General features: G+C 43.6%; 1 protein-coding gene across 1 annotated transcript in view; it reads left to right on the forward strand.

The window, feature by feature from the left end:
* The window catches only part of rtf1 (RTF1 homolog, Paf1/RNA polymerase II complex component), a 64,284-nt gene that overhangs the window by 27,148 nt on the left and 21,377 nt on the right, over window positions 1–15,759 (forward strand). Inside the window, exons 6-12 of the mRNA XM_087990170.1 lie at window positions 173–284; window positions 1,771–1,906; window positions 5,460–5,637; window positions 7,676–7,758; window positions 11,554–11,641; window positions 11,958–12,065; window positions 13,113–13,190. Coding sequence (XP_087846296.1) covers window positions 173–284; window positions 1,771–1,906; window positions 5,460–5,637; window positions 7,676–7,758; window positions 11,554–11,641; window positions 11,958–12,065; window positions 13,113–13,190 — 783 coding nt within the window. The remainder of the gene's footprint in view (window positions 1–172; window positions 285–1,770; window positions 1,907–5,459; window positions 5,638–7,675; window positions 7,759–11,553; window positions 11,642–11,957; window positions 12,066–13,112; window positions 13,191–15,759) is intronic.

Consider the following 15,759-nt stretch of genomic DNA (forward strand, 5'->3'; position numbering starts at 1 on the left):
GATGGTGAGCGCCATCAGGGTAAGAGCAGCTAAAGAAAGGCTGTTTTGAACTGAAGGACGAGGAATTATTCTTGAGGATGTGAAGTTGCTAAACTGGTTAAGGTCGATAAGATTGATTAACAAGGAAATGAGTGCCTCCCAAGGACTCGGCTGAAGTGTATTTGTCGTTTAGGTGATGTCGCACAACAAAGAGCGGCGATCAAAAAGGGATGAGAAACAGGATAAGAAGTCTCAGGCAATGGAGGAGCTGAAAGCTGAACGAGAGAAAAAGAAAAACAAGACAGGTAAGAAATGCAGTGGCTGCAGGCCAACCAGCTGATAGTTCAAAACGAGATCCAATGAGCTTAATGTTTTGATGGAGAATGAACCACACTACCACCTTGTTTTTCAGACTTGAATGTCTCCATGACCTTGAATGTCTCACATCAAATTGTAACCTATTCAGTGATGGGGAGAGCATTTTGCTCTTGAATTCTTCTTTGTTTTTCAGTTTTGTGCAGAATTTTTTAAATCTTCAAATTCTGTGCACTATGTTCTTGTTGGCTTCAGTGAGAATATTGTAGATGTCAGCGCAACTGTTTGTTTAAGGGGAACTGCAAGCTACCTGCCTATTCTGGGCTCTGTAGCTAGATCCATCTCCTTCACCAAGACCATTCCCCCACTAAGTACCTCCTCCACAACAGCCCAGACATCATCAGCAACTTGCATTTATTTCAATCTTTTAACACGAGGAAATCGTCCCAAAATACTACTTGGCTGCAGTAGCAGGAAAAAAAATTCCAGCAATGTCTAGTGATAAATAAGGAAACAAATCCTAGCCTTTGACTTCAAAGGATAAATTGTAAACTTGACTAAAATATGTTTGTGTGAAGATTTTGACTGTGGTAAGCATATCAAAAGGGACCATCAGTGCAGATACGTTGAAGCAAGTAGAGGGGCTATCTGTGACTGAGTTTAGGAAGAGCAGTAGAATGGAAGAAAAGGCAAAAGGATTTGTGATGGATGTAAAGTGCTGAGGATGAGAAATTGCTTCAGGCAGGGGTGTATGGTGGGTAACTTGCAGTGGAGCTTGGTTGGGTTAGAGAAGAACTTGGAAGAATAAGCTGAGACATTGAGGTGATTAAAAGCAGGTCAAGTGGCAGGAGTATTAGTTGATGAATACCATTGCCATACTTTGAGTGGGGTGGGTAATAGAGAAAATTACTTAAATTCATATAGTGTTCCTCACAACTGAACATCCAGCAATCTCAAAATAATGTGTAGGGTATTAAATGTTTTGAGAGTGTGGTTACTATGTAATGTAGGAAAGTACAGTTAAGGTGGAAGATGTCACCACCTGTCAGCCAACTTCAATTCAACATCAGTGCTTTCTTCCCAGTAAGGTTATGGGATCGGATGCTTTATTTGTTAGTGAGCAAGCTCTAGGGGGAAATGCAGGGAAAGGTAGTAATTGTTCCACAGGTACAACCCAAATGGTAATAGTGGGAAGGTTAGTGAACTTTAGTCCCTAGCAGGCATGCTGTGTGGAAAAGTAGGTGAGAGATGTAGATAGGGCAGTTGTTTCACTGGACCAGTGAAACATATAGATAGGCACAGATGTGAGTACATCTTGGCAGCCTTGAACCTGTGACCAAGTATTCAAGAGAGCAGAAGGGAAAATGTCATGACTTGGGTGGCACAATTGAGCATTAGGAAAGGAAGTTGTTTTTCATTGTTTTCATGCAGTAAAATTCAATGAGCTTGGGGTTTGATCTGTCTTGTTTATTTCAGCTGAATTATTGGCCAGGAAACAGCCTCTAAAAGCCAGTGAGGTTTATTCTGATGATGAAGAGGAGGAGGAGGAAGAGCAGTCAAGTGTGAAGAGTGATCGATCATCTAGGTCATCATCTTCTGACGAAGAGGAAGAGTAAGTTCTTAATGTGATTGTGACCTACCTGCAGTGAACATCTTTGGCTAACTAGGATCTTAATTTGAATTATTGTGGCTTGTTATATTCCTGTTAACACAAATACATTTCAGGGCATGTTTCACTGCTGTGTAATATTGAACAGCAGCTGGAATAAAACTTTACCTTACACCTGAAGTGTTGGAGTAGAAGGGCATGTAATCTAATGGTTTAAGGGTCAGTTGTATGGCCGAGTCTGATCTGCTGACACATGACTCAGAGTCATAGAGATGTACAGCATGGCAACAGACCCTTTGGTCCAACTCGTCCATGCCGACCAGATATCCCAACCCAATTTCAATCCCACCTAGCAGCACCCGGCCCATAACCCTCTAAACCCTTCCTATTCATATACCTATCCAAATGCCTCTTAAATGTTGCAATTGTATCAGCCTCCACTACTTCCTCTGGCAGCTCATTCCATACACGTACCACCCTCTGCGTGAAAAAGTTGGCCCTTACGTCTCTTTTATATCTTTTACCCCCACCCTAAACTATGCTCTCTAGTTCTAGACTCCCTGACCCCCGGGAAAAGACTTTGTCTATTTACCCTATCCATGCCCCTCATAATTTTGTAACCCTCTATAAGGTCACCCCTTAGCCTCTGACACTCCAGGGAAAACAGCCCCAGCCTGTTCAGCCTCTCCCTATAGCTCAAATCCTCCATCCTTGGCAACATCCTCGTAAATCTTTTCTGAACCCTTTCAAGTTTCACAACATCTTTCTGATAGGAAGGACACCAGAATTGCACGCAATATTCCAACAGTGGCCTAACCAATGTCCTGTACAGCCGCAACATGACCTCCCAACACCTGTACTCAATACTCTGACTAAACACCTTCCTGTCTACCTGCAACTCCACTTTCAAGGAGCTATGAACCTGCACCCCAAGGTCTCTTTGTTCAGCAACACTCCCTAGGACCTTACCATAAAGTGTATAAGTCCTGCAAAGATTTGCTTTCCCAAAATGCAGCACCTCTCATTTATCTAAATTAAACTCCATCTACCACTTCTCAGCCCATTGGCCCATCTGATCAAGATCCTGTTGTAATCTGAGATAACCACCTTTGCTGTCCACTACACCTCCAATTTTGGTGTCACCTGCAAACTTACTAACTATATCTCTAATGCTCACATCCAAATCATTTATATAAATTATGAAAAGTAGAGGACCCAGCACCGATCCTTGTTGCACTCTACTGGTTACAGGCCTCCAGTCTGAAAAACAACCCTCCAGCACCACCCTCTGTCTTCTCCTTTGAGCCAGTTCTGTATCCAAATGGCTAGTTCTCACTGTACTCTGTGAGATTAAAACTTGCTAACCAGTCTCCCGTGGGGAACCTTGTCGAGCGCCTTACTGTCCATATAGATCACATCTGCCCTCATCAATCCTCTTTGTTACGTCTTCAAAAAACTCAATCAAGTTTGTGAGACATGATTTCTCACGCACAAAGCCATGTTGACTATCCCTAATCAGATCTTGCCTTTCCAAATACGTGTACATCCTGTCCCTCAGGATTCCCGCCAACAACCTGCCCACCGTCGACGTCAGGCTCACTGGTCTGTAATTCCCTGGCTTTGTCCTTACCACCCTTCTTAAACAGTGGCACCACGTTAGCCAACCTCCAGTCTTCTGGACCTCACCTGTGACTATCGATGATACAAATATCTCAGCAACAGGCCCAGCAATCACTTCTCTAGCTTCCCACAGAGTTGTAGGGTACACCTGATCAGGTCCTGGGGATTTATCCACCTTTATGCATTTCAAGATATCCAGCACTTCCTCCTCTGTAATTGGACATTTTGCAAGACTTCACCATCTATTTCCCTACAGTCTATATCTTCCATATCCTTTTCCACGGTAAATACTGATGCAAAATACACGTTTAGTATCTCTCCTATTTTCTGCGGCTCAACACAAAGGCTGCCTTGCTGATCTTTGAGGGGCCCTATTCTCTCACAAGTTACCCTTTTGTCCTTAATGTATTTGTAAAAACCCTTTGGATTCTCCTTAATTCTATTTATCAAAGCTATCTCATGTCCCCTTTTTGCCCTCCTGATTTCCCTCTTAAGTATACTCCTACTTCGTTTATACTCTTCTAAGGATTCACTCGATCTAACCTTACATATGCTTCCTTCTTTTTCTTAGCCAAACCCTCAATTTCTTTAGTCATCTAGCATTCCCTATACCAACCAGCCTTTCCTTTCACCCTGACAGGAATATACTTTCACTGGATTCTCACATTCTCATTTCTGAAGACTTCCCATTTGCCAGCCATCTCTTTAACTGTGAACATCTGCCCCCAATCAGCTTTTGAAAGTTCTTGCCTAATACCGTCAAAATTGGCCTTTCTCCAATTTAGAACTTCAAGTTTTAGATCTGGTCTGTCCTTTTCCATTGCTATTTTAAATCTAACTGAATTATGGACTCAATAGTTGTGTGCAAGATACCTCTTATATAAGTAGCCTATGGACTTGACAGAGTGAAAATTTGAGTGGTGGGTGTACACACTGCTGAATGTTTTGCTGGGGTCAGATGGATGAAAATTGAAAAGCTGTCATTGAAGAAACCATAGGTTTACCAAGAATGTATATTGATAGAGGAAGTATGAAGTTTGGAAATTGCGTGAGACCCGAGAAAGACATTTTTCAGGGTTGTTGGAGAGAGTTAATTGTTTGATAATTAATTGTCTACAATTAAGACCATGAGAGGTGAGGAGGTGCATGTGCTGATGGGAAAGTTTTCATGTAGTGGCTGGGCAGTGAATTTCGATGAGATAGCTCGGGGAGCAGAGATGGAATTAATCGAAGGAGAGTTGTTGCTCAGTGCTGTGCATTGTGGAGGGTTTCTTGAGTTGAGGCTGACATAAAAGAGCATTGAGAGAAGTGGAACAGATTTAGATGTTTAGAGGTGGAAGTATTCGAGAAGTAGGGAAAGTGACCAGTGTGAGACTTGATGTTTGGTGCTACTCTCCCACCATGGATGTTTGGGTGACAATGCTACAATAAAGACTATAATTAGTTAAGCTTCACCCCGCGTTTGTTGTAAGGCTGGGGGTTGTAAGTGCATTGTTCACATGGGAGTCAGCACTTGTTAACTTCCAAGCAGTGCAAGATGGCAGTGTTTGTGGGATGAGAAGAGAAGGGATTAGGAGTGAGAGGAGGATGTTCCCTCTAGAGACAGTGAATACCAGTGTTCCCAATGAATAGGGTGTTAATCCTGTGCCAGGAGAGTAGGAAGAAAGTGTTTGAGTAATACTTCTATTTAAAAAATGCAACTTCCAGGAGGGGTGGTGCGGCTATAGTGAATCTCTTCAGAGTTAATACTGTAGATAGGTAGATCAAGTTCAGTCCCAGAGGCCTGATCTAGAGTGGACAGCAATGGGAACAGGACACCTCGCTAATACTGCGGAGATTGACGATGGTGTGGTGTTGTGATGCTTGCTATGTCAGATACTGATATCAAGATTTCAGTACATTGTTGCTAAAATTAACTTCATTTGCATTGGTACAGAAAAGAGGAAGTTCCAGCCAAGTCGCTGCCGGTCACTTTACCAGAGGAACTCAACAAAATCAGGCTTTCACGCTATAAGCTGGAGCGATGGTGTCACATGCCCTTCTTTTCCAAGACAGCAGTTGGTTGCTTTGTTCGCATTGGCATTGGAAACAGTAATGGCAAGCCGGTATACAGAGTAAGTATCATCTGGTGTATTTGATCAATGTGAAGCTATGATGGAGAAGGAGAAAGTGAGGACTGCAGATGCTGGAGATCAGAGCTGAAAAATGTATTGCTGGAAAAGCGCAGCAGTTCAGGCAGCATCAAAGGAGCAGGAGAATCGACGTTTCGGGCATAAGCCCTTCTCCAGGAAGGCTATGATGGAGAAGGTCAGCATGAGACTGAGACCATAAGATATAGTAGCAGAATTAATCCATTTAGCCCATTGAATCTGTTCCACCATTTGATCATGGCTGATATGGTTCTCAACTCCCCCTCTCCTGCCTTCTCCCCATGACCTTTGATCTCCTTACTATGAGGAACCTATCTATCTATCTCTCAAATACTCAATGACTTGACCTCCAAGCCATCTGTGGTTATAAGTTCTACAGATTCACCACCTCTGGCTGAATAAATTCCTCAACTCCATTCTAAAGGGTAATCCATTCACCCTGAAGATGTGCCCTTGTGTCCCAGTGTCTCCTGCTAATGGGAACATCTTCTAACGTCCATTCTATCCAGACCCTCAGTATTCTGTAAGTTTCAATCAGATCCCCTCCTCATCCTTCTAAACTCCATCAAGATCCCTCCCATTCCACCATGGACATGCAGGTCTGGGGCCACCTCCATGGCCAAACCCTAACCATCCGATGCCTGGAGGAAGAATGCCTCGTCTTCCACCTTGGGACCCTCCAACCACACGGGGTCAATATCGATTCCACCATTTCCCATTTCCACCCCCAATCTTATCGCAGTCCCAACTTTGCACCGCCCTCTTGAACAATCCTATCTGTCAATCTTCCTTCCCACCTATCTGCTCCACCCTCCTCTCTGACCTATCACTTTCCCCCCCATCTTCACCTACGTATCGCATTCCCAGCTACCTTTTCCCTAGCCCCACCTTCCTCCCATTTATCTCTCAGCCTCCTTGACCCACAAGCCTCACTCCTGATTAAGGGCTTATGCCCGAAATGTCGACTGTCCTGCTCCTCAGATGCTGCGTGACTGGTTGTGCCTTTCCAGTACCACACTTTTCGACCAAGACCAGAGTCCTCAACCGCGCCTTATGACAAGCCCTTCATTCTTGTAAACCTCTGCTGGACCCACTCCAAGATCAGCGCATCCTTCCTTAGATATGGGCCCCAAAACTGTATTCCAAATGCAGTCTGACCAGACCTTTGTACAGCCTCAGTGGTACATTCTTGCTGTTGTATTCTGGCCTAATTGAAATGATTGCAAACATTGCATTTGCCTTCCTATCTGCAAGACAATCTTTGAATACGAACTAGTACTCCAGTGGCCCTTTTCAGATTTCCAGAGCCTGTCCCTATTTAGAAAATAGTCTGTCTCTATTCTTCCTACCAAAGTGCATAAACTTGCACTTACCCATGTTGTATTCCATCTGTCACTACTTTGCCCACTCTCTTAGCCTGTCCAAGCCTTTCTACAAGTATTCCTGAAGAAGGGCTTATGCCTGAAACGTCGATTCTCCTGTTTCCTGGATGCTGCCTGACCTGCTGCGCTTTTCCAAAAACACATTTCCAGCTCAAGTCTTTCTACAGCCTCTTTGCTTCAATTATTTGTCCATTCACCTATCTTTGTCATCTGCAACCTTAGCAATGTCCTTAGTTCCTTCCTGCAGATCATTGATGTATGAGGCTGTGACAGATATTTAAAGTCAATGTGTGTCTCCATTCCATTCATATTTTGTTGAAAGTTTCTCTGAATTTCCCATCTTGGCTTTAAACAACACTGCACACTTTTTTGCCAGCATTATCGTTTGACTGTAAACCAGTTTCAATGCACCGTGTCTGCATTAGCCTATTCTCTGCAACTGACAAATACACCTTTAATGTTCCTGACAGGCTTTTAATATTGATTAGCTTGGTTCACTACTTCTACTGTTGTCCATCCTGATTGCCCTGTACTGTATGAGTATTGGTTTTACCATTAGTAGTCCCAGCACGAAAAAAGTGTGCATGTGGCTCATTGAAAATATCTCTGCCTACTCACAGGTCGCAGAAATCACTGGTGTTGTAGAAACTGGAAAGGTCTACCAGTTGGGCAGCTCAAGAACAAACAAAGGCCTGCAGTTACGGTAGGTTCAAAGGAAATGACAAGAATTGAAACTAAGGTTTTCTGAGTCGAGGGGTTGTTGTCCAGTTTCTCCCACTGTTCCCATGTTTTTACGAGGTGTTGTCTGGTCTGCAATATTTCATGTGATTGCAGTGGGGCAGTCTTTCAAAGATTGTACCTTTTGTAGGCTGTGATTTCAGTTGAAATTAACTGATCTGCTAGAAATTCCTAATTGTAATATCCTGTATTCCTTAGCAGTCAGTGGGAAGGAAAAATGCCCCCCTCTATGTTGAACACATTTTATTCTGGCAGCTTCTTTCTTTAGCTTCTGCCTTTGTTTGTACTCTTGAACTTAATAGATGCTTTATGTGGAACCAACCCTGTGATCCAGCACTTGAATAACCACTCATCAGAACTCTGCCAATGTGGTGGTTACCAGTGTGGCTTGAAACATATTTGGCATTTCAGTGTAACTGAATCCTGTACTTAGCAAAAGCCAGCACGGAATCTTTCCTGCTAGAATCAAACATTGTTGAAATTGAGGTTCGTAAGATGTTTAAAGGAGCTGATAAGATAGAGGGAGTAATTAATTTATGTGATCAGGCATAATCATAATATGCTGTTGGAGGTGCAATATCTGGAAGGGCTTCTTCACATAAGGGATAGCAGAAATCTAGATTTTACTGTCCCGTATGAACTTGTGCTCAGACAGACTTGAGTCTGTGTAACAGTTAAATATTACTAAATGGGTTATAGCTTGTTAGATAAAAATCTGTTTAGAAATGTGCAACCATGGCAGATAATGCAGTTTAGATATGAACCAGCCCACGATCTAACTGAATAATGGGCTAGGTGGTCGTCTCCTGTTTGAGAAATTAGGGCAAGTTGGTCTGACTTCCATCTAATTATCTCCAGGTTAAAGGAAATAAGTGCAATGCCAATTAAATGACCAGGGACGTAACTGGAAAGGCTCTTGTGGTGCGCTGGTAGTGTTGAGAAAGTCTGCATTTCATGCCCCGCCTGCCCAGACACTGTCATAGCGAATCTATCAATATTGATCAGAACCAACCCAGTGACTAATTGGACTTCTGGATGTTGGTGTATTGATTCCTACAACATAAATATGATTGCAGCATTAGATCCAGCGATTCTTGGTCTGGAAGTTCCTATAAATACTTCGCTGAGTTCAGCCAATTTCTTAGCGTTCAGTCTCAATGAATGATTGGAGTATTTCTCATGTAATCTATATAAGGTGAATTGGCCATGCTAAATTGCCCGTAGTGTTAGGTAAGGGGTAAATGTAGGGGTCTGGGTGGGTTATGCTTCGGCGGGTCGGTGTGGACTTGTTGGGCCGAAGGGCCTGTTTCCACACTGTAATGTAATGTAATGTAATCTAATCTAATAACTAAAGTTAGATACATTACAATTCATTCTTTTAATATCAGACTAAACTGGAAGATGGTGAAACATTTTAGTCAAATTATCCGTCACCACCTAATGGCTAGCGTTTTTGCTGGGGATTCTGTTTGAAACTTTCAGCCCTGTCTTTATCACTTGAACCCTCAGATATATTGATATTATTCTCTTCATTCTTTACTGCCTGTGGTACATTCTTTGGTTATTTTCCCTTCTTGAGACCCTCTTGTTGACTTAGAGTAATAAAGCTGGACAGCATGGAAATAGACCCTTCTGCCTGTCTTGTCCATGCTGACCGGATATCCTAAATTAATCTAGCATTTCACCATATCCCTCTAAACCCTTCCTATTCATGTACCCATCCAGATGCCTTTTAAATGTTGTAATTATACCAGCCTCCACCACTTCCTTTGGCAGTTCATTCCATACACCCACCTTGCTCTGCATAAAAGGGTTCCATCCCAGGTCCCTTTCAAATCTTGCCCCTCTAGTTTTTGGCTCCCCTACTCTGGGGAAAGACCTTGTCTATTTACCCTATCCATACCCCTCATGATTTTATAAACCACTATATGGTCACCCCTCAGCCTCCAACGCTACAGGGAAAATAGCTCCAGCTTATTCAGCTGCTCCCTATAGCACAAGCCCTCCAATCCTGGTAACATGCTTGTAAATCTTTTCTGAGCCCTTTCAAATTTCACAACATCCTTCCTATAGCAGGGAGACATATTCCAAAAGTGGCCTAATCAATGTCCTGTAAAGCTGCACCATGACCTTGCAACTCCCGCACTCAATGCATTGACCAGTAAAGGCAAGCATGCCAAATGCTGCTTTCACTATCCTGTCTACCTGCGACTCCACTTTCAAGGAACTATGAACCTGTACTCCAAGGTCTCTTTGTTCAGTAACACTCCCCAGGACCTTACCATTAAGTGTATAAGTCCTGCTAAGATTTGCCTTTTCAAAATACAGCACCTCACATTTATCTAAAATAAACTCCATCTGTCACTCATTGGCCCATCTGATTAAGGTCCCATTGTACTTTGAGGTGTAATTCTTTGCTGTTCATTGCGTTACTAATTTTGATGCCATCTGCAAATTTACTAACTATGCTTCCAATCTTTACATCCACATCGTTTATATAAATGATGAAAAGCAGTAGACCCAGCACTGATCCTTTCAGACAGGACTCCAGTCTGAAACGCAACCCTCTACCACTACCCTCTGTCTCCTACCTTTGAGCCACTTCTGTATCCAAATGGCTGCTTCTCCCTCTATTCCATATAGAGTCATAGAGTCACAGCACAGAAACAGACCCTTTGGTCCAACCTGTTCATGCTGACCAGAAATCCCAACCTATTCTAGTCCCACTTGCCAGCACCCAGCCCATATCCTTCCAAACCCTTCCTATTCAAATATCCATTCACATGCCTGTTAAATGTTGCAATTGTACCAGCCTCTGCCACTTTTCTTCTGGCAGCTCATTCCATGCATGCACCACCATCTGTGTGGAAAACGTTGGCCCTTAGGTCCCTTTTATATCTTTCCCCTCTCACCCTAAACCTATGCCCTCTAGTTCTGGACTCCCCCACCCCAGGGAAAAGACTTTGTCTATTTATCCTATCCATGTCCCTCATGATTTAATAAAACTCTATAAGGTCACCCCTCAGCTTCCAATGCTCCAGAGAAAACAGCCCCAGACTATTCAGCCCCTCCCATTAGCTCAAATCCTCCATCTCTGGCAAGATCCTTGTAAATCTTTTCTGAACCCTTTCAGGTTTCACAACATCCTTCCAATAGGAAGGAGACCAGAATTGCTTTGTTAACCACTGGTCTTCCATTTGGTATGCTGATAAATAGGTTATTTCATTAAATTTCTTTTTAACTAAATCTTACCGCCAATGGCTTGCATGGTATAGGAACACAAAGAGCACTTTTTTTTATCGAAAACGTGCTCTTCAGTTTCCTTGTTTTTAATCATCTGTTGAGAAATTATAAGATGTTCTTGAGCAACCTTTGTCAGATTGAACTTCTCTGGGTAATACATATCTGGTGGAAAATTGAATTGACCCTTCAATTATCATCTGGGTGTAGCAATCTTGAAGGGATAGGATGGGAATCTCAGACCAATCCAGTGCAAAAATATTGACGTTCTATTTTGACCTATACAATGCTCACAATCTTACTAAAAGGTTTAATAAAGCAGATATTGAGATCCATGGAGCTGGTTAAATTAACATCTGGGCTTTCCCAGCCATTTGATAAGCGGCGTGTCTTGCAGAAGTCAGTCACGTTGGTTTCAGTACTTCCCAGATCAATTGCAAGCAGCAGTGAAGGGTGCAAGTCTTATTTTCCGTCCAGTTTTCCCTCTAATTACAGAAGTGTGATTTTTTTTTCCCTCTAGACATGGGTCAGATGAGCGGGTGTTTCGTCTTGAGTTTGTGTCAAACCAAGAGTTCACAGAAACGGAGTTTATGAAATGGAGGGAAACGGTGAGTTCTGTGGTGGTGTGGGGTTTGTTCACTTCAGTTTTATGTGTCTAATCTTGAGAGGCACTGTGGCAGCTAGTTAACTGCAAAGCTGATGTCTTCATCTGACCAATTCCTCTGCTACTTGACGGATTTCCATGTTGAATACAATCAGATAGGGGTCCCTGCTGTCAAAGCTTTGGGAAGCTCCCAAGATAATAGTGGTGCATGGTTTGCAGCCCTGCTTATGGCTTGGAACAGTGAGGAGGATTTGTGGTTCAGCGTCGCAGTAGGACCAGACTGTCATTGAGCTTCCTTAACTTGATTCCCATTATTACAGATAATGATGGGAGGAATGCAGTTACCAACCATGGATGAAGTTAACAAGAAGGAACAGCAGATCAAACAGGCACTGGAGTATAAATTCAATGACCGTGACATTGAAGAGGTATGTGCTGGATCAAAAGACAACTGGTTGGACAAAGTTGCCAACATGTCTTTTTCCCTCTCTCTAATATCGCTTAATTTCTTGATTTTTTTTCTCTGTCTGATCAACCTCTTTAGAGATTCTATTATACACCTTTTGGAGGAGGTGTGAGTTGAACCTAGACTTCCTGGTCCGGAGGTAGGGATACTACCACTGTGCCACAGAAACCCCTGCTTAGTTTGTTTTGTGGTTTAACATATTTCATTCAGGTGAAGTTCAAACTTTATCTCTATCCAGGTAGGAGAAAGGCGCTTACTAATTCGTGGGTCACTTTTGACAAACTTCCAGCAGAGCACACTGTCAACCTAGTGTCTGACCTTGTTCCACATCATACACCAACCATTCTGCAGCTTGTACATTAGAAAATATAATGCCAGAATTGGGGCATTTTCATTCTGTGGGTCAGAGTGATTCAGATCAACTTGGTCCATATAACAAGCTTATATGTCATGTCTATCATACTGTGACTAATTCAACTCTGATTCAAAAGGTGACTGATTAGTATTTAACAGTTTTTTTGGGGGGGGGCGGGGTTGCGGGCTCAATAGTTTTGTACTTCATAAAAATGATGCATATTTTTCTTCCTGTCTAATCATTACGGTAAATGGGCTACTTTATATCAAATGGCCAATGCAGCAATATATTATTTGACTATGTTATGAATGGAAGTCAGATGAAAATGAGTTATTGCACTTGAACCACATCTATGGTAAACATCTAGTTTAAATTAGGTCTTGAACACCAGGGGTTTTCAGGAGTCTCTTCCTCAGTACCAGTATGGCTGGTGACTTTGCAAATGGAAGTGTCACAGCAATGCAAATAATGGTTTTCAGGAGTTTGGTGTTCTCTGATATTACTTTGGAGGTTTGGGTAATATTGTACAGAATCACTTGAAGCTTCAGCTGATACACTGCTCTCTAAGTATACAGAAGCCTTCTCTTCAAACTGATTACTGAGATCATGTTCATGTTGTTGCCCTTGTTGAGCCACTTTGTCTTGTCCTTGCAGATTGTGAAAGAAAAGGACCGATTCAGGAAAGCTCCTTCCAATTACGCTATGAAAAAGACGCAGCTTATGAAAGAAAAAGTGAGTGACAATATCCAAATGAAGATTTGTATACATTTGTTTTTTTGTACATTGGCCAAGGGGAGGGAAAATGTTTCAGGGGGGCATAAGCCAAAATCCAGATTGGTGTTTCAGCTGGAGAGGTTTGATTAGATTAGATTACTTACAGAGTGGAAACAGGCCCTTCGGCCCAACAAGTCCACACCGCCCCGCCGAAGCACAACCCACCCATACCCCTACATTTACCCCTTTCGCTAACACTACGGGCAATTTAGCATGGCCAATTCACCTGACCTGCACATCTTTGGACTGTGGGAGGAAACCAGAGCACCCGGGGGAAACCCACGCAGACACGGGGAGAACGTGCAAACTCCACACAGTCAGTCGCCTGAGGCGGGAATTGAACCCGAGTCTCTGGCGCTGTGAGGCAGCAGTGCTAACTACTGTGCCGCCCACACGGTGCTTAGCCTGAGAGGAGAATAAGGCTAACAAGGTCAACATAAGGGTATAAATTGTTTTTAAAAAAAAATTTAAAATCTTTGTGTGGAGGTGGAAAACTCTGCAGATTAGGGTTTAAGGAGTGGAAAAGAGATACAGGCCTTCCAAGCCAAGTATTGTTATCAGGTATATTGAGGTTAGGTGCTGTGCTAATTGCAGTGGGTACACAAATAATTTAGTCTTAATTTTGAAGTAATACAGTACCTTTCTATTTTTAGATTTCCGTTATAAATTCCTACTTTCTAACGTGTATTCATTATCCATACCTATATTACAGTGCATTACATTTAAAGCCTGTTTTTAATCTGTGCAGCTCACCCCTACCTGTTTTTACACCATCTTCTAATCTCTCACCACTTCCTACTTTGCTGTCTTGATTGTGTCCTTACTTTTCTTCTCTGGAACTCGCTCCTAAAACCTGCATTATTTCCGTTTCTTTCTCATCTTTTCATAGCCCATCTTTCTAACCTGATATTCCAGTCCTGTCTTGATTTCTTGCCCTTTGGCTTTCAGAAGAGAAAGCGAGGACTGCAGATGCTGGAGATCAGAGTCGTGAGTGTGGTGCTGGAAAAGCACAGCAGGTCAGGCAGCATCCGAAGAGCAGGAGAGTCGAAATTTCGGGCGTGAGCTCTTCATTAGGAATGAGGCTTGTGGCCTGGAGGCTGAGAGATAAATGGGAGGGCGTGGAGTTGGGGGAAAGGTAGCTGGGAATGCGATAGGTAGATGAAGGTGGAGGAGAACGTGATAGATCAGAGAGGATGGTGGAATGGATAGATGAAAAAGGTGATGGCAGGTCAAGAGGGCGGTGCCGAGTTCTAGGCTTGGGACTGGGATAATGTTGGGGGAGGGGAAATAAGGAAACTGGTGAAATCCACATTGATCCCTTGTGGTTGCAAGGTCCCAAGACGAAATATGAGGCCATCTTCCTCCAGGTGTCAGGTGATAAGGGTTTGTTGATAGAGGAGGCCCAGGACCTGTATGTCCTTGGCAGAGTGGGAGGGGGAGTTGAAGTGTTCAGCCACGGAGCAGTAGGGTTGGCAGATGTCCCAGAGATGTTCTCTGAAATGATTCGCAAGTTGGACTCCTGTCTCCCCGATGTAGAGGAGACCACATCAGGTGCAACGGATACAGTAGATGACATTGATGGAGGTACAGGTAATTTCTGTCGGATGTGGAAGGATCCTTGGGCGACTTGGACCCAGGTGACGGGAGTGGTGTGGGTGCAGGTTTTGCACTTCCTGTGCCAGGAGTGGGGTGTGGGCTGGTGGGGGGGGCATGGATCTGACGAAGGACTCGCAGAGGGAATGGTCTCTCCTGATGCCAACTTGCGGATCGTTTCAGAGAACGCCTCTAGGACAGCTGCCCCAACCAACCCTACCACCCCATGGCTTAATACTTCAACTCCCTCTTCCACTCCGCCAAGGAAATACGGTCACCTGGGCCACCTCTATCAGCAAACCTTTCCCACCCGACATCTGGAAGAAGGATGTCTCATCTTCCGCCTTGGGACCCTGCAACCACACGGGATCAATGTGGGTTTCACCAGTTTCCTCATTCTCCACCTCCCCCCTACGTTATCCCAGTCCCAAGCCTCCGACTCTGCACCGCCCTCCTGACCTGCCCATCACCTTTTTCATCTATCTGCTCAACCCACCTCTCCGACTTATCACATTCTCTCACACCTTCACCTACCTATCGCATTCTCAGCTACCTTGCTCTCCCTCCCCCCCCCCCCCCCCCCCCAAAACCACTTATTTATCTTTCAGTCCTCCCGGCCCACAAGCCTTATTCCTGATGAAGGGTTCATGCCCGAAACCTCGATTCTCCTGCTCCTCAGATACTGCCTGATCTGCTGTGCTTTTCCAGCACCATGCTCTCGACCCTTTGGCTTTTGTCCCCACTCCCCTGAAACTTCTACCTGTGCAGGACATTTTGAAAATGGAAGTTGTCATTTTGCATTAAGTCTGTGAAGTTTCTGTATTGGCAGAGTCTGTAACAAATGAACACTATTTAAAACTCATGAAATGATGGCCCCTCCCTCCTCTATCCCTTCACATTTTGGATGACAAACTGATTTAGCTGGAGGCTGAAC

The sequence above is a fragment of the Chiloscyllium plagiosum genome, unplaced genomic scaffold (genome assembly GCF_037043375.1).
Source record: "Chiloscyllium plagiosum isolate Xiang-an unplaced genomic scaffold, Cpla_swu_hap1 HiC_scaffold_8, whole genome shotgun sequence".
NCBI lineage: Eukaryota > Metazoa > Chordata > Chondrichthyes > Orectolobiformes > Hemiscylliidae > Chiloscyllium > Chiloscyllium plagiosum.